Below are 27,174 nucleotides of genomic sequence, written 5' to 3'. Positions count from 1 at the left end.
GAAATAAGTTAGAGGTGAGAATAATTCTCTTTGGTAGTTTTTCCTCTAGTAATCAGGAATGGGCTTGCACAGCAGCCCCATCACAGATAGAAAAGCAGGATATTAGTATCACCTGTGGAATTTGGAAAGTTTTTACATTACAATTAAATCTTTATGCTAACCTTTTGGGCCGAGCTACAGTAGCCACTTAGAGCCATGCTTTTAAAACCTGCAGGTGTAGCAACAGTGTGTTGAAAATGCAAAGCCCTCGTCCATGAGTCAAAACATGCTATCCGACTGACCATTCTCCTGCTCCAAGAATTCAGATATTGGCTTGAGAAGTGCCCACATTACAGGGTCACACCCCTAGAGCTGGAAAATGTGGGTTCAAATTTCAACCCTACCACTTACAAGTGGCATCAAGTCAGCTAAACTCTCTGAGCCTCAGTTTCCTCAGCTGTTAATGTGAACATGTCCAACTCTTTATTTTTTAAACAAGGCTGTTGTGAGGATGAAATGAGACTAACAGCAACCTAGAACATGACCAACTTATTGAAGGTTTGCAGAGTCTAAATAACAATATCTTTATGTAAGTGGTTAGCTAATCTCTGCATCAGACCAGGAGGGAGGATAATAAGGGAAGGTGGAGAACCACATACACATTCAATGCTTTGGGCTACAGTCACACCATGGTCGTACCCAGTCGAAGGCAGGTACAGAAGAACAGAGGTCTAGGGCCATTTTTGATATTTCCAACTCTACACTGGCTTTCTCACCCAACAAAACAGAATCTCCTCCATGTTACTGCATCACCTTTGACCTCAGGAAAGAGAAGCCACAGGTCTTGCTGCCGGCTGCCTTACCGTCATAATGAGTTTCTCCACGCAGTCAGGTGCCACGCTGTGGAGGTGGGTGAGGTGCAGCTGGAGGTGGATCTTGTTGTTGAGCATGTCCTGGCACAGGGGGCAACGCAGCATGGGCTGCACGGAGTGCTGCGTCATGGCGTGCACCCGGAGGCGGTTGACGTCAGCATTGCTGTACTTGCAGTAGGGACACTGGTACATCTGTGGGGGATACATCCACCCCTCTGGCTGAATCTTCAGTTCCCACCAGTGCCTGTGTCTGCCCCAAGCCCACCCACCCAAAAGTGTGTTCCCCACTGGTGTCTAGAATGCTTTCCCCCTCCCCCAACCAGCAGAGCCCCTTCCCGTCTCACCTGCTCTGATTTGGTCTCCTCTGTTGTTTTAGGTCGCTTTGAAGAAAGAGGAGATTCTGAGCTACCTGTGAAGGAGATGCGTTTGGAGGTCGCGGGAGAATCTGTCAGCTCCTTCTCTGCTTGGCTGGACGATGCTGGAAGGAAAAGCAGAAGATGCGATACAGCAGCCAGACCAGGCCAGCTCCCAGAGGGTTTGCGTTGGGTGAAAATCAACATTCATTTATAGCACAGGATTTTCTTGAAACACCAAAACTCAAGTAGGATGAGCATCCGGACTGACTTATCAAGCACACTGGAAAAGAAGCAAGTGTTCCTTTTTCCCCCATGAATTTCTGTCACTACTTTAACAACTGAATGCTGAGAAAAAAAAAATATGGACTAAAAGGCTCTGAGTTGGATTAAGCTAAATTCAGTGTATTCTGACTTCCCCCCAATCAAGACACAATCTGCTGGCCTATGGGGGCAGTCGGGTTGAGAGTGGGTAGGGAGTCTTACCAAATGGCTAGTCAACCTGAGTACCCAGACACACTCTGCTTTCACAGAAGTCCTCAACTATGTGAGCTCAACTTTATTTTCCCAGCTCTTGGAATCACAGCACAGCACATCACAGGAGACATGACACATGTGACCTGAGAAAGGTTCACATGGATATCTGCATATAAATACTTGGGGGAAAAATCAAGTTTGAGTTTAGCAACCTGCTTTTGGGGAAAAAGTAATTGAAGAGTGAAAGACGTAGGGCATGAATCCAACATATAATCTAGCCAATGCTCCAGACACAAGCGTTTATTCTGAGTAGGTGGTAAGAGGGAAAGTCTCCTCTCTGCTTGCCCAAACCACGCCCCATTTCACCAAAAAAAAACAACCAAAACATTAATTAATGAGGAGAGTCACATGAGACTTAAGAAGCAAACAGTAGGTACAGAAATGTGGGTGGAAGGAGTTCTCTGAAATACAGAAAAGGATCTGGAAGAATTTGATGAGAAAACCACTGGGTTAAAGGTTTAACAAGCATCAGCAGTGCTTCTCCAGCGTAAACACAAATCCCACCAGGGGTGGATGTCGTCATTCCAAAACCTTGTCAGTATCTAAGGATGGTTCTCTCACTTGTGAACACAGAACTTCCTTTTTCAGAATTTTGCTACGAATGACTTTTAAAATCCTGAAAATGGTCGGGAGAAATATATACCCATTCCCCTCATTGAAAAAGAATTTGACTTGCTATTGTGGTCCTTGGTTTAGAAAGCCTAATTTTTACTCTTAAGTGCAAATGCTGTCTGTATCACCCAGTCTAGTTACCTAGCTGTGTTTCTACTTTAGGCTCAGCTTTGAAATTTGTTCTGATGTGGATACCAAGATGCTCTCATTATAGATGTGCTTTTTAATAAACAATTTTAGAAAATCAATTTTATTCATTAAAATCATAAGGCCACAAATAATTTTGAAGAAAGAATTGCTAAATGCAGGAAATATTCCAGGAAGTTGATGCTCTTCCCAGAATGCACATCTTGTGACCTTTAAACCCCAGTATCTTGGTAACCTGGTCTGCATAAGTTTGTAGGGCATCTATTATTTAAAAAGTACAAGGACAAGCATTTTATACACAGACCCCTCCTCCTCCCAACACACACATTCATAACAGTACTTTAATCTGTCTCGAATCGACTTCAAACCCATTTTCCTCTTAATGGGAGTTATTCATTTTCACTTGAAAGGTAATACATGACGGCTGGATATTTAATGTGATGGAATGGCTGCCGATTAACTAGGTGCTGTAACATTCTAGACCGGTTCCCCCATGGTCCACTTCCCATCCCCTGGCCCCTCAAAGGAACCCTGTGTCGCAGGTTTTCGACCTCATAGTGCGATGGGCCCCTGCCTGAACACTACCACAACAGGAGTCCTTAACTAATGGGTCAGGGAATTAAGTGCCCCCTGACTCCCAGAAGGTTCCTCATTCTCCATCATTTTTCATTTTTGCTTACTGATTATCCTCTATATATTAACAGCTCAAAAGCATTCTGCAGATGGGGTGAGAGGAGGCATTAGGTGTTACTTTATTTGGTTCAGCCATCCCTTCCCCAACCCCTTCCCTATTTCCACCTCCGACCTGCAGGCATTAGTTAGGCTCTGCACTTATAGTTAGGAAAGAGCTGCTACCCGCTCCTCCTTCCATTAGAGGCAAACCAAGATACAGATTCCATTCCAAACACCCACTCCCTGTCTTTTTGTTAGTCTGCCCAACCTGAAACAACATTTTTCTTTTATAAGACCATGCCATCATCTTGTAAATGCCCTCAGTCTGCCACTAACACCCTTTAGAAAGGTGGTCAAATGTGCAGTTGTGAGGCCGTGTGGGTGGATGAGCCCCAAGGAGGAGACCACCGAGGATGAGACCACCCAACTCATCTCACTCACTGGGAGCTGAAGGGCAAACATAGGGTAGCCCAGTGTGGCATTAGCTTCCTTGTCTGACCAGAGCCCACCCTCTTCTTTCAGTGCTGAATGAATGATGAATTATGACGAGGTTGCAGAGGTGAGCATTCAGGTTTCAGAAGCCACTATCCTTTCCCCCTGCATGGAGAGGGGAACTTTTATTACTTTTTTTTTTTTTTTTAATTTTCAAACTCCTTAACTTCTCTGGAATTGTAAAGCTTCCTTTGTGAGCTCAAGCTAAGGAATCCTTATAAAGTGTTTTTAAAAAATAAAATTGGCACCCTCTCCCTCATACCTCTTTCTCCCCAGTAATACACCAGGCATGCTGTAATATGAAAATGCTGCACCTGCTGCTGTAAAAACTTCTGGAGCTCAACTTCCTTCTATCCTGGACAGCCTGCATGTTTATTAGATCAGATCTGTCTAGTAGTAGACATTAGCCACCTGCAGCTCACTAGCTCACTTCCTAAAGATAAAGCTGTGCCATTCTTAGAATCTATTAACACCCAGTTACAATCCCATTGTGTTTCCCTGGGTGATATGGGACTGCTCCTAAGAGTTAGGTTAACTAGGCCAGCAGCTCCCTCCTAGCTTGACCCCTGATATTAATATGTCAATCCCTATCAAGACATGGCACCCATGTCTTTATACAATTTCTGTAGATGTGCCAACAGCTGTACAAGTTCTCCATCAGCAGGCTGGATAAGGGTTTACTACAGGCCACAGACAGTCTGAAGATTTCTCAAGCTGCTTCTCGCTGAACTATACTTCAAAAGGGCCAGAGTCTTAAAATCAATTTCTATTTTAGTTCGTCACTAGCATACATTGTAGGCCTAAGTAAATGAGGTTGTATGAATACCAAGAGAGAAAGTATTGTGGTTTTCTGCTTTTGAAGACTTTTCTAAACTTTAACTTAAATTCTAGGAGAGAGTCTAGGAAACATTATTTAAAAAATCAATTACTGGTCACTTTAAGGCCACTATGACATCATAGTAGTTAATTGGAAATACACGCACTTCAGAGACAAGCTTTAATTTAAACAGTGCCTGGAACCTTTGGTTTATCCTGCCAACAGAAAGCCAAACAACTTGAAGGGTTACTACCTGTAGTGGTTTTTACAATAATGACAAAATGAACTGGAAGCAATGTAGTCTCTTACAACAGGGCATGGTCAAGTAAACAATGGTATAGCTACTCTACTGGTTATCAGAAGACATTAAAAATAATAGCTGTGAACCAATGTGGAAAAGTTCTCAAGAATGTTAATCAGAAGAAAAATCAGATAAAATATGCATTACATCATGATATAACTATGTAAAAAATAGGTACTAGGAAAGAAGACTAGAATAAAATGGACCACTTTCCCATTTTCTAAGGTTGTCAGGACGTTATATTATTTTTAATATTCTAATTAAATAGTTCAGCATTTAAATTCAACTGTCCGTGAAAAAGTTGATATTTGGATCCATACTGTGCAAAACATCAGGTGGTATTTTTTTACTTTGCTGGTTAAAGCAATTTTCTCATTTTGGCAGTTCTATCATACAAAAATATGTGTTAAATCTCAACGAATCTTTCACGGGTAACATGCTGGGCTCCTGGCACTTCGAAGGGGATAGAAATGTGGTGAGGAGCCATGTGAATGCACGCGTTATAGATTACATACTCTATATAAAGCTAGGCAGATGGAATAGCGACAATGAAATGGTGGGTCAAACCCTTCCACAACCTGATAGGATGTGAGCCATGCACTCCTGGCCAGGCTAACTTTCTAAGGGGTTTAAGCACTTGCTTGTTAGGAGTTTAGAGCTTTGCTACCCAGCTTGCTTGATAAGGGACAGAAAGGACTGGCATGTCCTTCTTATGGAGTACACAAACTTCAAAGTTGGCTTTCTGGGCCAGAAGCCACCATTTCCCCTTAAACTGTGATGGGCTGGACACTACAAATGACAAAGATAAATACCGAGAGAGGCAGACCTGATTCATGACTCTCTATTTTATTCTCTTAGGTTCCTCTACATGTGAGGCAAAATAATTTCATTCCTAATGTAACACAGTAGTCAGTACATGGCTTCCTTAAGGAAGGAAGGGGGGAAAGGGCTTTCCTTAAGGGGGAAAATAACGTATGCATGGAGGCATCAACTTCCAGATACCCTTTGCTTTTAAAATATTTCTTTGGGAAGCATTTAAACTCTCAAAGTAATTATTTAAAAAGTCACCCCTCTTGTCATACTAATTAGAGGAAGTTGGGAGAAAAGGAGTGCCAACCTGTAATCATGCAAGTTTTGCTTGCGATTTTATGTTCCAAGCAGACAGAATAAAACAAGCCAAGCAGTTTCATATAGGAAGTGACTTACTTTAAAAAAGAGGTTAGAAAAGTATAAACTTAGGAGGCTCATGGAATGGCCAAGTATGGTAGAAAACACAGCCTGTATAACTTTACCTATAGAACCAGTCTTCCAATTCCAGTCCTCACTAACAAATTAAAGCCTGAGTCACTGAAATTTTGGCCACAGAAAATTTAAAAGATGTACTTGCAATACCATAGACCATCAGTGGACTCATAATGCCCCATTTCACACCTGGTGATGTTGTCCGTACAGCTCTGAAGAGAGGTAAGGCATGAAGTGAAAAAGAAACCTGAAGAAAAACTGGAAATGAGGTTTTTGCTTCCTCTAATCATCAGCCAAGACATGGACTTGCCCTCCCCCAAAGCCAAAGTACTCAGAGGTAGTTTCTGTATTTCATGAGCAGAAGTCATCTCATCACCAATCGGGCTATTGGCATGATGGATATTCTGTGCTGCAGGCCAGCCTCCCTTTGGCCAAAGACCTCCCGTGGGGAGATCCTGGGAATGCGCTGAGCTGTTCGTGTTTCTGGGAAGTTTCTTCTGCATTTCTCTCCTTCATGGTGGGGTGGCAAATAGAGATGGTATACCCCAAAGTGCTTATCTTCGTCCTTATGGGGGCCCCAAGGTGAGCCCACTGAGGGCCTGGGCTGCTGCTGGACATTCACTCCTTGTGGAGAGGCCAAAGGCAGCCGCCACCTCCATGTCTCAACTGTCAAACTCTTAGCTAAAGTGCCACTGACAGCCCCTCCATCTAAACTTCCATCTCCCAAACCAGCAACATAATGGAGGAGCCAATTAAATGATTATTAATTCATGCTACTTTCCGTAAGCCAGAGGTTCTCATCGCCTTGCGTTCCGTAAACCAGCTTGCCACCTGCCCCAGAAATTTACAGCAATCTTTTATCCAACTCCATTGACTAGGGGGAAAAAAATTCACACAACTCCATATCAATGTTTGAGTTGGGATAACTCCCCCAGCACACTAGACTCAGAAGCTTCACTAGATGTGAAAATGGTCATTTCAGCTCATAATTACACTGAAATGAAAGGTACAGTGTGCTCTTTCCTTAGCTCTTCTCCTTCAGCTTCTCATGAGCCTCCTACTTCCTCTAGACAACAAAAATTCAATGTTTTCACAGGGTAATCTGTGCTTCTGGGCTCCGTGATCTTGACACTGGCACTGAAAGCGGAGCTACTCTTGGCATTTCCCTGCAATTCCCTCCCCCAGAGGACAGGCTAGGATTTCATACTCGCATCTCCTATGGAACTACCGTACTTGATAAGTGACCAGAGATCTGGCTAAATTCCCTTCCTCCCCTAATACAGAGAACAGCAGTTCCTCTAAAGGATTTGCTTTGCTGCCAACTTGGTCTTTAAACATGCATGGTCTCATTCTGCCGCCGACCAAGCACTTAAAGATTTCAAAGAGGAAGCAGAGGCATGCACTGGTACCCACACCCAGGGGGTGGTCTCCTTGCTGTGGCTACAGCAAACCTGGGCTCCTCTCCTTTCCCTGCCCGAGGTGTGGGACAAGTCTCAAACTCTGGCCCAGCGGGGTTAAGAACCTTCAATTCAGAGCACAGTCTCATTCTCTGTAACTCCAAGTTGTGCTGCCTGTGTACATCTCTAGAAAGCATTTTCGAGAAGTACAACCACCTACTCAAGAAATACAAGAATGTGCCTAGTTGGGAAGAATAAGACATACAGGTATCATCAACGTATAAGACACGTCTTTCTGTTTCTATAAAGGGCTTCAAGGAAAATTTGAGTAATACTACAGATCGGTGTAATTTGTACTCTGGGAACCGCTAATTATTTTTCTCTTCCAGGTCAGACGTGAACTAGGTAGGCCAGCACTTTGGAAATCCAGAAGCTCTTGGTGTTGTTATTATTATTATTATTTTGCTCTTTATTTGGAAATAACTGTAGATTCACAGGAGGTTGCAAGAACAATCCTCCAGAGAGGTCACGTGTCACCTTCCCTCGTGTTACTTTTAGCCTGTGTCCAGAGAAAGATTTCTAGGCCTTCAGTCACTTTTCATTGTGACTCTGTTTCTCTGACCAAGCTTCTCTCCAGCTCAGAGCCTGGAGCCTGCTTCAGATTCTGTGTCTCCCTCTCTTTGACCCTCCCCCACTCCTGCTCGCTCGCGTTCTCTCTCTCTCTCTCTCTCTCTCTCTCTCTCTCTCACTCACTCAAAAATAAACATTTAAAAAAATTAAAAGCAGGAAAAGGGGTGCCTAGGTGGCTCAGTAGGTTGAGCTCCTGACTCGACCTCGGCCCAGGTCATGATCTGTCCCACTTCCATTCCTGCTATCCAGGATAATATCTGCCAAGACTCAAGACTTATGCCTCTTCTAGGCACTTCTGCCTTTCAGGAAAGCTCAGTACCTCTCGCACCCAGCAGGGGCTCAGGACCTGCCATTCAGTTAAAGAAGACATAGTTCTCGAAACCTCATGCGTGTCACAAGATCGCAGCCCCAAGTCTGAGTCAGAAGTCCCTGGGAGGGTTTGATAAAACAGAGAGAGCAGGCTACACACACACACACACACACACACACACACACACACACACACGCATCCTCAAATATGTCTGATTCAGAGAATGTGCATTTCTAGTGAGTTTCTAAGTGATGCTAATGGCCCATGGACCATACTTTGAGAACTGCCATCAGAGTCCAAGCTTTCTGTAATTGATGGGGACCAGAATTAAATGAGGGGCCTGGCAGGTGTGGGTGGATCTGCCAGTCCACTTCCAAATGACTGTTGCCAACTACACACTCTCATCATCTGTGCTCATGGAAGGAAACCAGGCCTGGTCTCAAAGCTACAGGTTTCCCTCCTCAGACCAAAAGTGAAAGATTAAATATGGATGTCCCTCAGGGAACATGCCCCCTCTAAAACAAATGTAGACACATTTTCAAAGTCAGAAATTCAGAAGGAATAACTTCCACATCCTCTGTTGGTAGTATAATCCAAAATAATGACAGATCGCCTTGCATATGGCAGTCTCGTTCTTTCCATGTGTCTCAGAAAACCTCTGGGAAAAGAGGGCAGACACCTATGGGGTCTTTCCACTTTGCGGGAGGAGGAAGCATCTCTTCAGTGCTGGCGTGCTGGGTCTTGGCACCTGCAGGCCACACCAGCCAAGGGTTCCCTTTGCTTCAGCCCTGACAAGGATGCAGAGATCCATCCTGGCCCCTGTGTGTACACGTCAGCCATCTGGGAAGGGAGGACTACACCATGTGGGGTCTTGCTTTCCCAGCAAGCAGACTCAGGGAGGGATGGTGGGCCCATGTGGACTGATAGCTAGTGTTCTCACCCTGCATCTTTGGGGAGAAAATAGTGTTAAGCCCTACATCAGAGGCATCAATCTGTTCCACTAATTCCTTGTTGAAATATGCATAAGGCTGCTTAACTGTACTGAGTTGAGCTCCCAAAAGGCCATCCTACAATTTGATTTTGAGATACCTTGCTCCCTCTGTATCAGGTTTGTGAAGGAACCACCAGTCCAAACAGAGCCACCAGCCCCTGCCTCATTTAGACCAACATCTGCTGTCAGTTTATTTAATAATTTCTAGACACTGGGCTGCCACCATGAGCCTAGCCTGTGTGCCAGGAGCTGGGGACCAAAGGGCCAAGCCCTCACTCCTCACTTTAAGGTATAAGTCAGCCTGCCTGCTTCTGGCCTCTTTTGAGTCCCCCCACCTGCCCCAAGTATCCTGGCTTCTTCTGGCACGGCCTCTTGAGCTGTGCAGAGACGCCATGGGCAGCTGTGGTCACAGTGTCCCATGAGGATGAATGGCCATGGTCGGAGGAGAAGCTAGGGGCTGCACTGTCACTCTGCCCCCTGGCTTAATTACAGGACTATGAAGACCACGGATTTGGAGAAAACCAGAACGGGAAGGACCTCAGAGACCCTTGAACTGACAAGAGGAAATAGTCCAGAGGTGTGAAATGTAGGTCAAAACAAGGGGGCAATGTGTGTCATTCAGAGACCAGGCCAAAGTTAATTAACAGAAGTTCATCCAGTCCCCATCAAATTGAACATTAATTAGGTTAGTTAGGGTCTCTGAGCCCCAGCACAGCACAGTCTCCCAAAGATTGGAAATATAACAATACTCTTCCAGTTTTTTCTCTATTCCAAACCTATTTTCCTAAGATACTTAATGCATTTTCAGAATGAAAGTGAACCTGTGAAAATAAACACATAAAATCCAGATGCAGCATGGTGACAGACACCAAGAACTCTGAAGTGAAATTCTCAGTACCCTTTCAAGTCAACTTCCCCCCATGATCTGCCCAGCTGTCCAGGGTTTGTTTGTTTCTTATTTTTGCTTGTTGGATTGGTTTTTTTGTTTTTGTTTTTTGTTTTGCCAGTCCAGGTTCAGCATGAGAGTGTGAGAATCTGTACTTGGGGAAGAAAGACATCACTCAGGCCCCTGCCTGTAAGGCTGGGAAATGGCAATGATTCTCTACTTTCTCCTGTGGGTTTAAAGTACCAAGAAGACTGGAAATGTCTCCTTTGGTAATTCTGCACAGTACAGAGAGAGGGGGATTTATGTCAATGCTTCTCTCAGGACCGAGTCCCCATGTGCAGTTTGTTCAAAGTGCTCCAAAGGGCTAGGACAAATGATCTGTGCAAAAGGGTCAAGATGTGGTCCTAGTGCACGTTTAGGGACGCCTTAAGAATTCATGTTTTCCACATGTCACTTTCTGTTTTCCTAAGACCTAGTTCCCTTTCTACAAAAGCATCAGCTTCCCTTGCTAGGAAACAAAGCACAGTGATTTGCAGTGCTGGCCACACACACCCTGGTTCCACAACCTGGCTGTGTGACCTCGAACATTTTACTTGACTACACTGAGCTCTCAGTTTCCTCATCTGTCAGTAGGATAACAGTGTCTACTCACAGCGTTTCTGTGAGGCAAGAGATCAGGCATACAAAGCCCACCACAGAGTCTAGCACGTAGTAAGAGATCAAACATTGTTGCTATGGTTTCGTTTTTAGAAGTATCTCCGGGAAATAATATGGTTCCATGTGTGGCCATGGCATGAGGGGAGAAGCCTTGTTTTTTTTTTTTTTTAAATGTTTTTTTTTTTTTCAACGTTTATTTATTTTTGGGACAGAGAGAGACAGAGCATGAACGGGGTAGGGGCAGAGAGAGAGGGAGACACAGAATCGGAAACAGGCTCCAGGCTCTGAGCCATCAGCCCAGAGCCCGACGCGGGGCTCGAACTCACGGACCGCGAGATCGTGACCTGGCTGAAGTCGGACGCTTAACCGACTGCGCCACCCAGGTGTCCCGAGAAGCCTTGTTTTTAAAGAAGCATGGACACCCTAAATTTGCCTTTCCTGTACATTAACATGGAGCAACGATCCTATTAACCCATGGGTTTGACGTCTAAAGAGTAGAACAGAATAGCTTGGACTTGGAAGTGTTTGTAATCATGCGATTTTACCAAATCAATTGTTAATGAAACATTCAAACAGTATCAGGCACTTGCTAAGTGCCGGAGATTAGAGAAATGAATGAATGCTAGCTACACTGGGGTGAGAAGAAGAGGCAGAACACAGAAGACTGTTAGGGCAGGGGATATACTCTGTGTGATACAGTGACGGACATATGTCAATATCCACACAATGTATAACACTAAGAGTGAATCCTAAGATAAACTATGGACTGTGGGTGATTTTTGATATATTAATGATTTATCACTGGTTTAAAAGAAAAAGTACCATTCTAGTGAGTGATGTTGATATGGGGGCACCTATGCATATGTGAGGGCAGAGAGTACATAGGAAGCCCCTGTACCTCGCTCTCAATTTTACTGTAAACTTAGAACGGCTCTTAAAAAATAAAGTCTAGGGGCACCTGGGTGGTTCAGTCGGTTAAGTGTCTGACTTTGGCTCAGGTGACGACCACGTGGTTCACTGAGTTTGTGTCCCACATTGGGCGCTGCACGGATAGTGCAGAGCTTGCTTGGGATTCTCTCTCTCCTTCTGCCCCACCCCCCACTTGTGAGTGTGCACATGTGCACGCTCTCTCTCTCAAAATAAATAAACTTAAAAAAATAAAGTCTAATATATTAAGCAAACAAACAAAAATGAATGAATACCACAAGCTCAGATCATAAAGAGCTCACGATCCTGTTCGACAACTACAGAAAAAGGATCTTCAAGTCTTCTCCAATCTTCATATAATAAGAGAAAGCAATTACGTTATGTGTTCTTTAGTTTTATGATGTGGGGACTATATCCCTGACCCACAAGGCAAATTGGGGTTTGATCACAAATGTGACAACTAGGTGTTCACCATCTATGTGCCATACTTCTCTAGTCTGCAAAACATAGAGAACGTCAAGCCAGAAAGTCTGTGGGAGCCTAATGAAAATGCTCGGATATCCCCTGAGAAAGGCACTATGCAATTTTTTTTCTAAAATCATGATCATGATTCTGGTAACAGAGGTGCTTCCCTCATTGGCACAAAAGCTAAAAGTGAAACAAAGCAAGATGATTCACACAGCCACTTTGCAAGAATAATACGCTCTAGAAGGTATTCTCAGTAGTGGTGAAAGAACGATTTGCTCCCTAATCTACATTTCCACTACCCTTTATCCATACCTTGATGAGAATTCTCATCACATAATGCCACAGCTATGTGATTATGCATGACGTCCCTTCTCGAAGAAAGTGAGTTCTTTACTTTTTTGCTCATTCCGTATCTGCCTTAGTTTATCTTCGCTAATTTTGTTACTGCGTGAAAAAATATTTTCTCAACTGATGTGGTCCCTTTCCCCCTCTTACAATTTACAATATAAATTCTCAAAGCCAAGACCTCTGTATTACTGGAACTCAGGCAAGTCCAGATATACACCACACCCTATATCTATTTTTGCTTTCCAACATAAAAATAGTTTGAATGGTTTGTTTCCAATTGTGAGGCAGAATTCTGCCTGCAGTGACTTTAAACAGCCAAGTTATACTGAAAGTGGCCTGGAAAAAAAAAAAAAAGGTGGGGAGTGGCAGTGGGGGAGGGGAACAGGACTCTGGAAAAGCCCACATAGCTGCACAATTCCCATCCGTGTGTGAAACGTAAAACCAAAAATGGTTTCCGTTGGCAAGAATGTGAACCACAAAGAAGCCATGCGAGCCAGGCTCCCAGCATTCATTCCCTCACACACACCCTACTGCAATGACAAATTTACTTTTGGGTGAGGTAGAAAAATGGAACCAAATGCCAGAAGGACATAGACTTAGGCTGAAATAACTTCTGTGGAGGGTGGTGGTGAAGAATAGCCTGGTTTCCAGCCCAACACAGAGCTGGGATGGGGGAGCCACTCAAAGGTACCCATTCGAATCTGCAAGGGCTCCTCCCTGCTGTCATCACACAGGGCTCTGCCAACACAGCATGATGGACCCTAGTCACACAGGACCAGTGTGGTACTCTAACACCCCACCAAGAAAGGCGGCCTGGTACTGTCTGACCCTCATGGAAAAAGCCTAAGGGGCCCGTGTGAACCCCTTAGGCAGGCTCCTGACCCATGCCATCTTCATTAGTCGGAGACTAGAGGAAATCTTTCTAAGTTACCGGCATTCCAACTTTAGAAATGAATATTCTCCAAGTTTCTGCCCTACTGTGGAGTTCCAGAACTGCAAGAACCTATTCAGTCCAAACCTGCCATTTTACAGATTTTGAAACTGAAGACCAGAGACCTAAGGTCGAGCAGCTAATCTTGGCCTTGAGCCCTGGGCTTCTGACTCCTAGCAGGTAAGTGCTTTTCCAAACATACTGCTTCCTCTCAGCATGCACTTTCTTTTGTCTTAATGGACTCAATTAAAAAAAAAAAAAAAGGAAAATAAAAAGGGATTTTTTTCAGCCCCTTTCCAGTCTCTGTCACAGATTACACTTGAGGCACTAAGTTCCCCCATACAATGGCATCCCTATTTATACAAAGCTATAAACAACAGGGAGAATAGGGGGAGGGCTGGTAATAGATTTCCACTAGGATGTGCCTGACCTGCTTTTTTTCAACCTCAGTAATTAGAAAGGCAGTGGGTCTGTAGGAATTATTCATATGCAGCAAGAGCCGTACACTATACATTTATGTTAAACATGTCAAACCCGATTGAAATCATGCCTGCCAGCACCATATTCCATAAACACATTTTTCCCTCACAGTCGCCCAGACCTTGCCGTGCTGCTAATACCTCCTTTAATAGCAATCTTCCATAGATTCAAATCAGGGACGCTCCACTGCACTAATTGCTCTGTGTTAGGTGAGCATCGTGGATTTAAAAAAAAAATTAATAAAATAAAATCCCTTCAAGCCATTCCCCTAGAAAACAACACTCAAACTACAACTCTAACTCAAAATTTTACAAAAATACAGACATGGACATCAGTGGGGGATTGCTGAAGCATTGTCATGTTGTCATTTTCAGTGGAGCTATTGCCCCATCTTTGTTTTTTAAAGCACCAACACCCCCTGGTCATCTCGTCTCAAATTAGTTTAACTAGACCCAGTTTAGTGCTCTGTGGCTGGAAACCATGGCAGCTACAGGATTTAAATAACCACCTTGCTACGACTCTTTGCCAAGAGTTCAATTTTTTCCCCTAATTATTGGTGATAAAGCATCACATTAATTGTATATCACTTAATTTATAGCAATTAATGGTTGATTGGATAATCACTGCATTAATTATTGTTCAGTTGCTGACACTGGGGGCTCTTCAATCTAGAACACACACTTTTAAATCCATAGCGCTAAAAGAGAAAGAGGGATCGTTTTCACGTTTCAAAAGAGAAAACCACAAAGTTGGACGGTGGAAATTGCTGCGCATTAGAGAAGAGACTCAGCTTCAAAGAACATTCCTGCACCTTCCGTTGGCCCACAAGAGTGCTTTACACTCACCATGAGTAGATGTGACCTCCGGAGGGTTTACCAAGGGCTTGTACATACATGTACCACCACCTGCCATCATGGAACCCTCACGACCCTCATCATGGAACCCAGGTGTGGTGGTGAGTGTCACCCACCCATGTTTTACAAATGAGATACCCAAGGTTCTAAGAGGCCAAGGTCATTTGCTGAGTGCTGGGCTTCCTGACTCCAAATCTAGAGAGTTCTTTCCACTTCACCAACCTGCTTTTAGACTAAGATGTGGACTGACTAGGAGCCACATTCATGGTGAACAATCCCACTCATTTTGCACATACAGGTGGCTCTCATGTTACCGTTACTGCTGTACAACTTTAGGAGAACTCCACTCTCCAAACTCAGAATGGAGATGGAAGCAAGATCACATGATGACACAGAAAAATCCCATTCTTAGAGAGGTGGGACAGAGTACTGGTAGGAACTCAGGCTCTGGGGCACGTGGGTGGCTCAGTTGGTTAAGCGTCCAACTCTTGATTTTGGCTCAGGTTATCATCTCAAGTTTTGTGGGATAGAGCCCTGCATCAGGCTCTGCAATGATAACATGGAGCTTGCTTGAGATTCTCTGTCTCCCTCGCTCTCTGCCCCTCCCCCGCTCATGCACGCACGCACACACACACACACACACACACACACACACACACACTCACTCACTCTCTCTCTCACTCCGTCTCTCAAAATAAATAAACTTAAAAAAAAAAATGAACTCGGGCTCTTCCCTAAACAGCAGGGCCAGTCTGCAAATCTGAACCTCTCTGTGGGCCTCTTGGCAACCCGCATGAGCTCAGCTCTCCCAGACTCAGTTTCCTTCCCTGCACAGTGGCAGGGGGGAGAGAGACTTCCTTGCACAGTGGCCGGGGGAGAGAGATAGGGCGGGGTCACTCACAGCATCTCAGAGTGAAGGGTGGGAACCAAATAACATGTGTAAACATGTGTAGGGCTTCCCAAGTCTCTTTCCCATCGTGGCGCACACAGAAAATGATGGCAAACTAGTATCAGCAGATGAAGCTGCCACTGACCCTGGCCTCAGGAGCCCCCGCCCCACCTGGCTAACTGAAGGGCTGCAGACATCAGCAGCACTTGTGCATCACTCCCGGCACACATGCTGGAAAGGATAGTTGTGACACACCAGAACAGTGCCTGGCACACACTTAAAAGCTCAGTGTACCTGTGACGTGTACTTTCAGGGTGAGTTTTCACTCCTTTTGAGTTTCTGTGGCTGCACTGTCCATATTTAAAGAGCCACATTTCAATTCATTACAATTAAACACAATTTAAAATTTGGTTCCTCAGGGGCACTAGCCACAATGCAAGTGCTTAACAGCCACAGTGGCTAGTGACTTTTGCATTGTACAGTGTAGACACTGAACATTTTTATCAGCCCAGGAAGTTCCAAGGGACAGCACTGATCTACGGGAACACTGTTCTGATGACTATGGCTGTTCCTAAAAGCCCTGGCTGTTCAGGACTATGTCCCCTGAAAGCAAGACCTGTCATCTCATGGAACTTGCGATCGGTGCCATTCTGCTCAGGGTTCTGCACAGGGTAGGGACCCAGCCACTGACCGTGGGATTGACGCTACAATGATTCAAGTCACTATCTTGCTTGCTTCGTTGCCAACTGAAGTAAAAGGCCTGACATCTAAGTAATAGAAACCCAAAGAGGGTGACCGACGGACACCAAAAAGGAAATCCGGAGTCCTAGTCCACCATAAAAATAAATGACTAAAAATTTTTAGTAAAGATTATCCATTCCTGCACAAACCCCAAACTACATAATCAATAGCTGAGAAAATGCCGATTATCCAGGCTCATTTGAAATATTATTAATCTGCACCGTGAGCGGCCACTAATCAACAGTACAAATTGTGAAATCACTATTTATTTATTTGCTGGGAGGAAGCACTCCCCATCACATTTAATCAGATAGGAACAGCTCAATTTGGGGAATAAATGGAACAAACGCAGATTTCTTTTTTTTTATAAAATAGTAAGGATCCCAAAGAAAGCTAAGAAGAGGTTACTGGCACCTGTATTGATTCCAAGATCAAATCGGCTCAAGTACCTTAATAAAGCCTGTCATTACACACTCAGACAACATAGACAAAATTATGTTTCGGGTCAAAAGAGGATCATTTGCAGGAGTCAGGGAAGAATTTTCCCTTCCCTCTTTACTACTACTGCAACTCGTAAGGTGTACCTCTGAGTTACTCATCCATTCCCTCCCTCTGCCTCTCTCCTCTCTGGCTTTTGGAGAAAAAGCACAGCCTGCTGCTTGAATGAATGAATGAATGAATGAGCGAATGAATGAATGAGAAAGTGAGGCCTTATTAAAGATGTTCATTTTTGGGGCACCTGGGTGGCTCAGTCAGTTAAACGTCTGACTTCGACTCAGATTGTGATCTCACACTTCACATGAGTTTGAGCCCTGTGTCGGGCTCTGTGCTGACAGCTTGGAGCCTGGATCCTGCTTCGGATTCTGTCTGTCTCTCTCTCAAAAATAAACAAACATTAAAAAAATTTTTTTTAAAAAAGCACGTTCAGTTTTACGGTGCTCCTCATTGCCTAGCGGGTCCACTAGCTTGGTGTAGACACACACCCACTGAATTTATAAACACTCTGAATGTCATTTAATTGAACAAGGCTTGCCCTAAACCAGCGTAAGAATTAGAGAAGCCCAGACCAAGTGTTTGGGACAGCCTGGCACACAGCAGGAATCCTGCACGTGGCAGTTACTTTCTGTTGTTTACTGTGTCCGTAGCACACAGAATGCAGGAAACACACACCAAATATCGTCTGCACGATCCTCCTAAGTTCTCATATGTTGTTCCCCCTCAGCTTCTCAAAATTCCTAGCAGCCACATGCTTCCTGGCAAAAGTTTCACATTCACATGAAAGGACCTGAAGAAAAACTGTACTAGCTTTCCTCATCTTATTTATCTAAATTATTAAAACAACAACAACAACAACAACAACAACAACCTGCCTAATCTAAAGCTTCCTGCTTTCCAGGTAGTGTTCTAAGATTCCCATATTCAAACAATCCTCACAGAGATCCTAGGGAAAGTAGGCACTATTTTTAACCTCCGTCTCACGCGAGGAAACTGAGGCACAGAAAGGTTAAGGTCACATAACTAGTAAGTGGCAGAGCCAGGATTAGAAGCCAGGGACCCAAACCGTGAGAACAAAGGACAGATGGTGTGGAAGGTGACTGGGCCTTCCAACCGTGCGTGTGAAATCCTCTTCCCCGGTTCACCTCTGAGCAGGTACGTTTAACTGCTGTCTGCAAAGTCCGTGTACATCTCGCCCGAACAGCGCAGCAGAAACTGGGATCTTGGTCTGTGCAAAGCAACACCGGACAATCCTCTGCAGTCGAGGCCCTGGAGAACAGACATCCGTGCCCTGCCTCCCCGTCTGCCCTTGCAACTCTTCCCAGGGTGCTCGGCCCCCTCCCTCAGCGCCTCTGGAGCGCAGGCCCCTGGCCACCACAGAGTCCGGCTCGAAAGGGGACGATGAGCAGGATGGACACTGAAGTCCACCCAGCGTGCCCGTTCACCCACTCTGCTGGGTCCTGTCGCTGTGCCCCAGGAAACACTGAAGAGGCACATCGCCTATTCCGCCCCCTCCCTCCTCAAATTTGGAAGCTGTTAAGCTGCCTCTCAAATTTCTCTTTTACAGACTGAATAGCCCCAATTTCTTCAGCCTCTTTTCAGAGGCAATATTTCTCAGCTTTCAGTCATTTTCATGGCTCTCCCTGGCCTCTCTCCAAGATTCTGTATCTTGTTTAAATAGTGAAGGCCAACACTGAACATGATTTAAGAACAGCCGTGCCTGGAAAAGTAACAAAGGCCCAACCAATACAGACTCCAGAAGGTAAATATTTTCTCGAAAAAATACAAAGTGTTACAATATTAATAACAAAAGGCCTTAAGAATTAGGTTGACCAAATAAAATAATTTCTGTTCCCTGTCATATCATTTCCTCTAATAACTGTGGTGGTTTCTGGGAGACTTATCTGTCCTGAGAAGTCTTCTCAGAAACAACTTTGCTACTTCTCAAAACACCCAAGCTTTTCTTCTCAGTCTCTGCTCTTCTTTCCTCCAATACAGCAACCCCATCATCACGAGAGATGCCTGTTCCCCTTCTCACAACATCAAGTTTTCCAGAAATAGCACTTCCTTTCCCGACTTCAACTTCTTCTGCTTTTGGTAACACGTCCTTCTGCCTGGCTTCACTGCCTGCCCCACTCTGGGTGCATTTCAGGGGGTGGGCGCTGGCCCTGGGGACAAGGTAGGACACAAAATGTGCAGAGCCCATCCAGGCCCCTGAATGCAGGATGGAGCCCACCCTTCACTGCTGACCCCTCAGAGTTTTGGGAGTGATCCCAGTCAAGGTCTGCAGGACAAAGCCTTCCACTGGGCCTAGGGGCGGGAGGACTAGGGGACTGGACCTTCCATGGAGGAAGAGTCACATCGAGGACAAAGCAACACTGGAGAAATGTGACCTCACAAACACAGAAGCCCCTGGCACAGAGCCAGACACCTGGATGCTCAATAAACAAGCTGGCTCTTGGGCCATTTAAAGAAAAAGCTTTAAAAATTCTTCAATACAACCAGACAGAAGGAGAATGATGCTGACCATTCAAAAAAGCAAAACCCAAATCCTTCTCTCGCTGCACAGAGCCAACACAGTTTTTCTGGACACATTAAGGATGCATCTGCTCCCTGACCCGTCGGCCTCCCTCTTCCAGGAGAGACAGATGTCAGGGCCCTGAGGGCAGCGCACACGCTACCTGTCCACTTGCTCTGGTCTTTCTCGCCTCCACTCTCCTGGTCTTTAGCAAGCTCCTCTGGGTCAGCAGGCGCTTCACTGGGCCCTTCAACATCTTCAATGGCTTCTTCTGAAACAGAAGAAAAGCAAAATGTCAAGGATTAAAAGTAGACAGAAGATGAAGGATTCTTGGCTCCTACTCCAAAGAATCACCAAGCACAGCACACAGAGGCCAACGACTGTGCCTCCTCTCTCCCTGTGGCCCTCGAGAGGCTGACTGCACTCCGGATGTGCTGAGGTCTAGGGAAGCAAGTGGGGCCTTCCCTTTCCTACTCACTGGCATGAGAATGACTCGCTCTAGACATGGGGACATTAGGTATTTCTCTCAATCCTGTTGAAGAAATAACTCCATCTAAATGCCTTAACTTGCATGTGTCTTTTCCACCCGAAAATGCAAAACAGGAACCACATGGTAGCTCTTGCTTGGCTCCAACCCCAGTGCGGTATGGATTTGAACTAGACTAGACCCTACCACTGACCCTTCAGAGGCCTCACAGTGCACGGGCCAGACCACGGCAGGAGGGTTTTTTTTTTAAGTCACTCATAGTCTCAAGAGTCACAGAATATCACTGAGAGGATTTTGTTAATGTGAAGAGTTCTAGAAAACAAACAACATCTGTAGGTGTGCCAGGCATCAGTGGCAAGGTGCTAGATTCGTAGAGAAAGGGGGAAAAATTGTAACAGAATCATATATTTTCCTTTTGAAGTCAGTCCATTCTTTACCCACCAATGGTTTAAAACTAGCCATGGAAATTCTCTCCAGCTCAACACACAATGCTTTGATAGAGACAGAAGAATGGTCATTTCAAACACAAGGTTACTCAAGTCGGGAGGAAGAAGAGAGATATTCTAAATGCTAAGGCAAAGGAAGCGAGACATTTCTCTCTTACTTTCCTGGCCCTCAGGATCATTATCCAAAACATTCATTAAGAATGGATTAAACGAGGGACACATGACTGGCTCCCTCTGTGGAGCAGCTGGATCTCGAGGTCGTGAGTTCGAGCCCATGTTGGGTGTAGACATTACTTAAAAAGAAAAAAGAAAAAAGAAAAAAAGAATAGGCTAAATGAATGAATAAGGCAGGCAAAGCAAATGGAAGTGGGTGAACGACAAAACTGTTAGCAGATTTTGAAGGGCACACCTTCCTAGGTATGGAGACATGAGAACCTGGCTGCCCACATTAATCGCTGGGGTTGGCACTAGACTGGGTGCACAGGGACTAGGTACTGGATTTGGGGCTCAGACCAATGTCACCCTAGATCCCTGGAGCCATGACCCTGCTTTTCAATGTTTCAAGGTGTTACCTTCCCCAAACCTCCAGAAAATAGCTTCTAAATTTCATGACACAAAGAAAGTAAAAGGAATTAAAAGTAAATTGACCCCAGAAGCTTTATAAAACACTTGAGGAAGAAAGTATCTGTTTAGAGTCAGATTTTCCTAATTCTTCCCCAAAAGACAATGGAAGTCCGAGGACTGGAAAACTGAACGAGGAGTCAGGGAACATTCTTTCTTCATTACCACCAAAAGGGCATTTATGAGGCAGTCATGAGGAACACAAATGAAATAAGATAGTGCTTATTTTCATCTGCAAATAATAGGCCTCCTTATGTAATTTCCATGTCTCCTTTGGTCATACTGCACAGGCAAGGTAACATCAAGTCTCCCCACACCCACACTTAGTTCAAACAGAGAAAAATCAGGCAACCATGGTTTGAAGTCAATCTGATATACAGTGCCATATTAATACTGTACATCGTGTAGGAGAGAAAAAAATTTACATATAAGCATTATTAGAGAATAACACGTAAATTACACAGTATTATAGATGCATAATCTTAATTGTGTCCGGGCAGAATGTCCAATGCACATTTTTACACTTTTGATAAAACTGTTCAACACTGATTATAAAATTCATCTTTGAATGGTGATACTAGAATTCAGTCAATCAATCTTAAATTGGGTCTACCCAAAGGAGCTAAGGTTCTTAAAATATACTCATTTGTCCCAATACATGCTGTGATACAAACTATGTCTAGTAATGTAGACATTAATCAAATTTGATTATGAAGAGATGGCTGAATGGCCCCTCCTCTCCATCACACACACACTTCACCTTTGATGTAGACAACCTGACATCTAGCAAATAGACAAAACCCTGATGTGGTGAACAGTGCCTGAAGTGCTTCTCTACAGAAGAAGGAACGAATTTGCCCACTGGGAGGCACCTCCAAAGGCCACCACCCTTCTCCTCACCATCATGTGGGCTGCAGCCATCCAAGCAGAGAGTTAAGAACTCACGGTCACTCTGGCACTGACCCCACTTCTTTAGCCTCTCCAAACACATCTTATTCAGAAGACAGAGAGTGTGAAGAATAAGCACATCGGTGATGCACTGAACAAGGAAACCGCACAGTGCTTTGTGAATACTCCTGGAGCCCTCATTCTCTAAGCCTCGGTTCTTTGCTTTCTTCCCTCCCTACCCTACTACAAGGAGAAAAGTGAAGGCAGCTAAATTCCACTGGGAAGCTAGAGGGCAGAGGTTAATTCAGGAACTTATTTTGTTTCTCTTTCGCTCCCTCCACCTTTTTTTTTTTTTTCAAGATTTAAAAATCAAATCCTCTTCTTTTTCAGCTCCTACTATCATTTGTCACTCATTCACTAACAGGATGTTATATGCTTGGTGGAAGAAGAAATGATTAAGAAACTCCTGGAAGAAGAAGTTATTAGGAAAACAGCTTCCTTTGCAAGAGGACCAGTGGCACCCCCAACGGAAAACCAGGTCCCATTCGGCTGAGCAGGCACTTCACTGCAGTTCCACCTATGACCTACAGGTGTCGCCCTCTGCATGGCGAGGCCTGGAAGGGCAGCTAGCTGCAGGAAGCAGACACCGTCTGGGCCGCCCAACCTGAGCATGTGGAAATAATATACGTCTTCAAGTGAACTGTCTGGTCCTGGGGAAATAAAATAGGACATTCATAAGCAGTTACACCATCTGTCTTTATACCATCATCATCAACAGCAAGAGGAAAAATAGCTCTTTAAAATGGATGAAAGCCCAGGCTGACAGTAACCAGAAAACTGTGAGCTCTGAATACCAATAAAGCCAGAAAAATGATTAAAAAACAGAGATACAAAGTACGAATTTGTCTGGACAGCTCAGACCCACAATGCTTTGCAGGCGGGGTCTGTTTGATTGGTTACGAAAGCCTAAAGAAAGCCCACTCACTAAGACCCAGGCCTCGCCTCGTCCCCCTGCACTGGAACTACATGGGGACCAGGGGCACGATGGCATACAGCGTTTTAACAGAGAGCGTATCCACACTCCGCGCTGCTGGCACTGGTTATCCAGCCTGTATTCCCTTTAGGAATGTGTATTTGACACCCACGCGTTGACGGAGCACGGGGTTGGGGGGAGGGAGTGGCAGTTTCTCACAGATCACAGATTGCATTTTCCACCCGTGAGCTCAGTGGCAAAGGGCCGGGGTCATTACAGGCGTCGATGTTTTAAATATATATATAATACCAGCTACTGACAGATGGTGGGAACAAGTGAAGACTTGAAGGGCCGACGATCTGGTTTTATCTGGAAAACCCTGTCTTTCCCTCCGATGACGAAGTTGCTGCCCTTCCCTAAGACACCCAGCAGCCACTTTGCCATGTTTAAGGCTGCAACAGACAAATCAAAACCATCTATTCTCCAAGAGTCTAGCGGTATTTCAGAACCAAACAGAACACCCCAGGAATGTTTTTTCAAGGGCAGAGCCAGGACCTGGGTGAGGAGGTCATCTCTGCTCCCTGCGCCCCCCCCACCCCCATTCCTGCCAGGGGGCAGCAGGCCCAGCGCAACCCAGACAGAACATCTGCTTTTCAGAAGACTTCAGAGAAGGTGCTTCTAAACCCGCTACAGCAGAAGGCGACTTGGATGGATACACCCCACAGTGGCCCTCAAACCGAGGCACCCCTCCTATGTGAATGTATTTTCATGTTAAACGGCTAGGAAAACACAAGCAAATCTTGAGTAACTGTGAAGTCTTCCTGGTATCTCTTCTGCCTTCAAACTCCACATAAAACTTCAGCCTCCATCGGCTGAAGGTCTTTAAAAAAAAATCTATTTCCATCACTACCTCCTTTTGACAATGGCTTCTCCCAGACAGCACTGACTAGCACTCGGGCCAAACCCAGCCCTGCTCATTCATGTCTCCTGGCTAAGGACAGAGCCCTCAGGTGTAAGAATTTCAGCAGCTACATATATTCTAAGAGGGAAGGGTTCTTGGGGGCAGCTAAGGTTTTTGAGGAGATGATACTGCAGCTCCAGAAAGTTCCCCTTCAGTCAGGGTGGTTTTGCTTACCACAAATGCGAACGGTTGTCTTAACACACCTTCTACGTATCATGTTGGCGAAGGTGACTGCGAGATTCGCGACTTAGGGTGAAACCTGCTCCCAGAGGAGGTGTGCGTGCCAAGTGGCAGCCCCGTGGAGATTTGCAACAATTTTATGAACAACCTGGAAACGGGTATGTGAAAGGAGCACCAGGCAGAAGCAAGCACAGAGGTGGCATCATCATACAGTCTGCACTCACCCTGGCCGCATGCACTCCCCAAATGCGATACCCAGAGAACTTGCCAGTTGCCCCCAAAACCAATACCGTTCACCAAATAACTGGGGCCGGGAGCTGCGTCCACTGGGTGTTTTTTACCAATTGCTTACAGACTTGAAGGAAGGGGAATCAATCAATGGCTAAGACTAGTCCCTCTGTTCCTAACTCTTAACAGGATAATGTAGAACAATTCAAACCTTCCCCCAAACCTGACAAAGCTCCCAATAGTGCCTCACTGTGACAGAATTTTGGAAATTCTCCTAAGAATCAGGGTGTCTGTACTCAAGGCTCTCAGGCGATCACGTTACTTAAATAATACAACAATCTGGGATCCTCGAAGAATGAAACTGTTCTTTCCTTTTTCTTTGGGGTGAGCCATATTTGAGGGTGGGGGTGAAATAAAGTGCATTTGCCTGTCGGCAGGCTCAAGAGCTGAGAAACATTAGCTGTCATGAACCACAATCAAATCAGGTTTGAAATATTTAGCAGTGGCTTGGAAAATGCGGTGGTGCAGCTCTGACAGGCGAGATGTGCACAGACACCCACTTTCCATTATAATGGAAATATCAGGCCTGTTCTGAATATGTATAACCCAGAAAAATGTATTGATTTTTCATTCGGCATTAAAAAAAATGAAATAGCCTGCAGCTGTCAAAAGCCTTTTGTTAAAAGCTCATCTTTCCTGGAATGAGGTTTACCAGAAACAAGTTTTAATTGTATATAGGACCTCTTCTTTGAAAAACAAAATAACCAATCTGCCTACTTTGAAGATAGGGTTAAAGCTTTTCCTTTCTCCACTTTCAACCTAATTAACCAAGGACAACCGCGAAGCAAGCGAGGCCTGCAACATGAGGGCCAGCAGGAGTACCACGGAAGGTGGCAGCCACTTAGGCTGGGATCTCTCTTGGTGGAGAGCAGGAGGGACTCCATGACTGTGTCTCGTCTTCTTATTTCTGTAACTCGTGTGCAGGTGCTGGACCCTGTGGCCATAGACTCGGTGTAGGACACTGTGGCCAATCTGCTGTCTTTTTGCAAGGTTGGTTGGTGCGATTGGAAAACAAGGGCAGAACCCTCCAGCGTGCCCAATCCTCTTGGCCTTTTGTTATCCACAAGAAACCTCTACTGGCTGTATATACTCTACAGAACATGCATGCTTTCTTTTGCAAACACAGGTCAAATCAAATGCCACTATGTAAAAGAGGACTGCTAAGGTCTACACCACTTGTTTCTCATAAGATCTAGCATGTTAAAATTCTGCTAAAACAGTAACTTGTAACAGGATGTGATTGACAATGCTGACGGACATCCAACCTTGCTGCTCCCAGCTCTTCACCCCTAGTCTTGTCTTGCCTCTCAAAGCCAAGGAAGAAGAGGTAAATGGCAGCAACGTTCATAACTATGGCGTTCTCCCTCTGTGACATTTTGGCGAGTGGGATCTCACTGAATGGGCACCACGGGGCCTACCAGCGGGTGATTCTCCATGTGCCCCAGGCTTATTCCCAAATGCACAGAACACCCAGATACAGGATGCAGCAATCCATTCTGCACCATTCCCAAACATATTTCCTCAAACATTTACTCCATGGTTTTACTCCAATGGTGTCTTTCCAGCCCTGACGGCGTGGCTGGAAACTGCACAAGACACAGCTTCGAGTGATGAGGTTTTCTGGTTGACAAATACCGCAGCCCCAGAACATTTCCCCCCTTAGATCAAGGTGGTTTTGCTTACCACAAATGCATATCGTTCTCTTAACACACCTTATACTTAGCATCTTGATAAAGGTGACTGCATGTTTTCATGCAGACACATGGAACAGGAAACGTAAAACCTCCTTCAAAGTTCTTTGTGGGTAATCACCTGAGTATTACTTTTAACTGCAGGCAAAATGTGTCCATTCCATTTTCTACATCTTAACAGGATACTGAGGGAAATACCAAATCACCAGATGAAGGGTCCAGAAATCCATACTGACACTGGCAAGGGTAACATTTTGAAATATAACCCATCACAGTCCAGGCAGGAAAGCTTAAAGGGGCAAAGAATGAGGGTGAGGGGGTACAGCAGGCCCTCATGGGCTTCGAGGCTGGAGCGTTCGTTTATTCACCTTCTCAAGAGAAGATCCCGTTTCTTTTCTGGCCGACATCAGAACTCCAGTGCAGTAGCAAAGCCCAAGGTCAAAAGTAGGCTCCCCACACAGACGACGGGCAAACGGGCCTCCCACACTCCTGCCTGCCCAGGCCTCCCTGAGGTCCCTGCCTTGCACAGGATGTAAAGGACAGAGCACCCTCCTGGCGGCCCTTGTCTTCGCACCATCCATTTGCTTACCACCCTAAGCTCTGAGCCAGGCCAGGCCATCCTGCCAAGGACCCTTCTCTACCAACTGGGGAGAGCTATAGGGGTGGGACAGCCTGGTGCTGCTGCGGGGAATGTGCCCACCCTGGTCCCTTTTTAAAAAATAATGTGGCCAAAGCGCTAGCCGGTTGTTTTAAACAAAACTGCCTTCTAAAGGTGACACTTCTACACGTGGACGTCACTCCTCTGAGAGAAAGGGGGATGTGAGCAGTAGAGGAAGCAGAGGACACGCTCCACTGGAAATACACTCCCTTTCCCCCCAGGGATGAGCGCAAATCCTATAAGTGATCGTTTTCCCACAAGAATTCTTTTGACCACTAGGTGTTCACTTACCAAATACACCTGGGGCCGCAGGGCCTGGAGTTTCTGGACAGAGCCTGGAAGGTGGCGGGGGGCCGGCCAGCCTTCCGAGAGGGGCTTCGGGAGAAGCTCTGCAGGAAAACCCAGTGCTGGAGGACCTCGGCCTCCTCACTGCTC

At 45.2% G+C, this 27,174-nt stretch overlaps 1 protein-coding gene across 4 annotated transcripts in view; it reads right to left on the bottom strand.

The window, feature by feature from the left end:
• ZFHX3 (zinc finger homeobox 3) overlaps positions 1–27,174 on the bottom strand; it is a 239,880-nt gene that overhangs the window by 27,228 nt on the left and 185,478 nt on the right. For 3 of the 4 annotated variants that reach the window (XR_006702737.1, XM_045443350.1, XM_045443352.1), the window contains 3 exons: positions 19,710–19,817; positions 1,196–1,329; positions 843–1,043 (listed from right to left, as the gene is read on the bottom strand). Coding sequence is in view for 3 of the 4 variants with exons in the window: in XM_045443350.1 (XP_045299306.1) it covers positions 843–1,043; positions 1,196–1,329; positions 19,710–19,817 (443 nt within the window). In the remaining variant the exon portion in view is untranslated. The remainder of the gene's footprint in view (positions 1–842; positions 1,044–1,195; positions 1,330–19,709; positions 19,818–27,174) is intronic. The other variant, XM_045443351.1, reaches the window with a different exon arrangement.

The sequence above is a fragment of the Leopardus geoffroyi genome, chromosome E2 (assembly GCF_018350155.1).
Source record: "Leopardus geoffroyi isolate Oge1 chromosome E2, O.geoffroyi_Oge1_pat1.0, whole genome shotgun sequence".
NCBI lineage: Eukaryota > Metazoa > Chordata > Mammalia > Carnivora > Felidae > Leopardus > Leopardus geoffroyi.
This window is presented reverse-complemented; position numbering and strand designations above follow the sequence as displayed.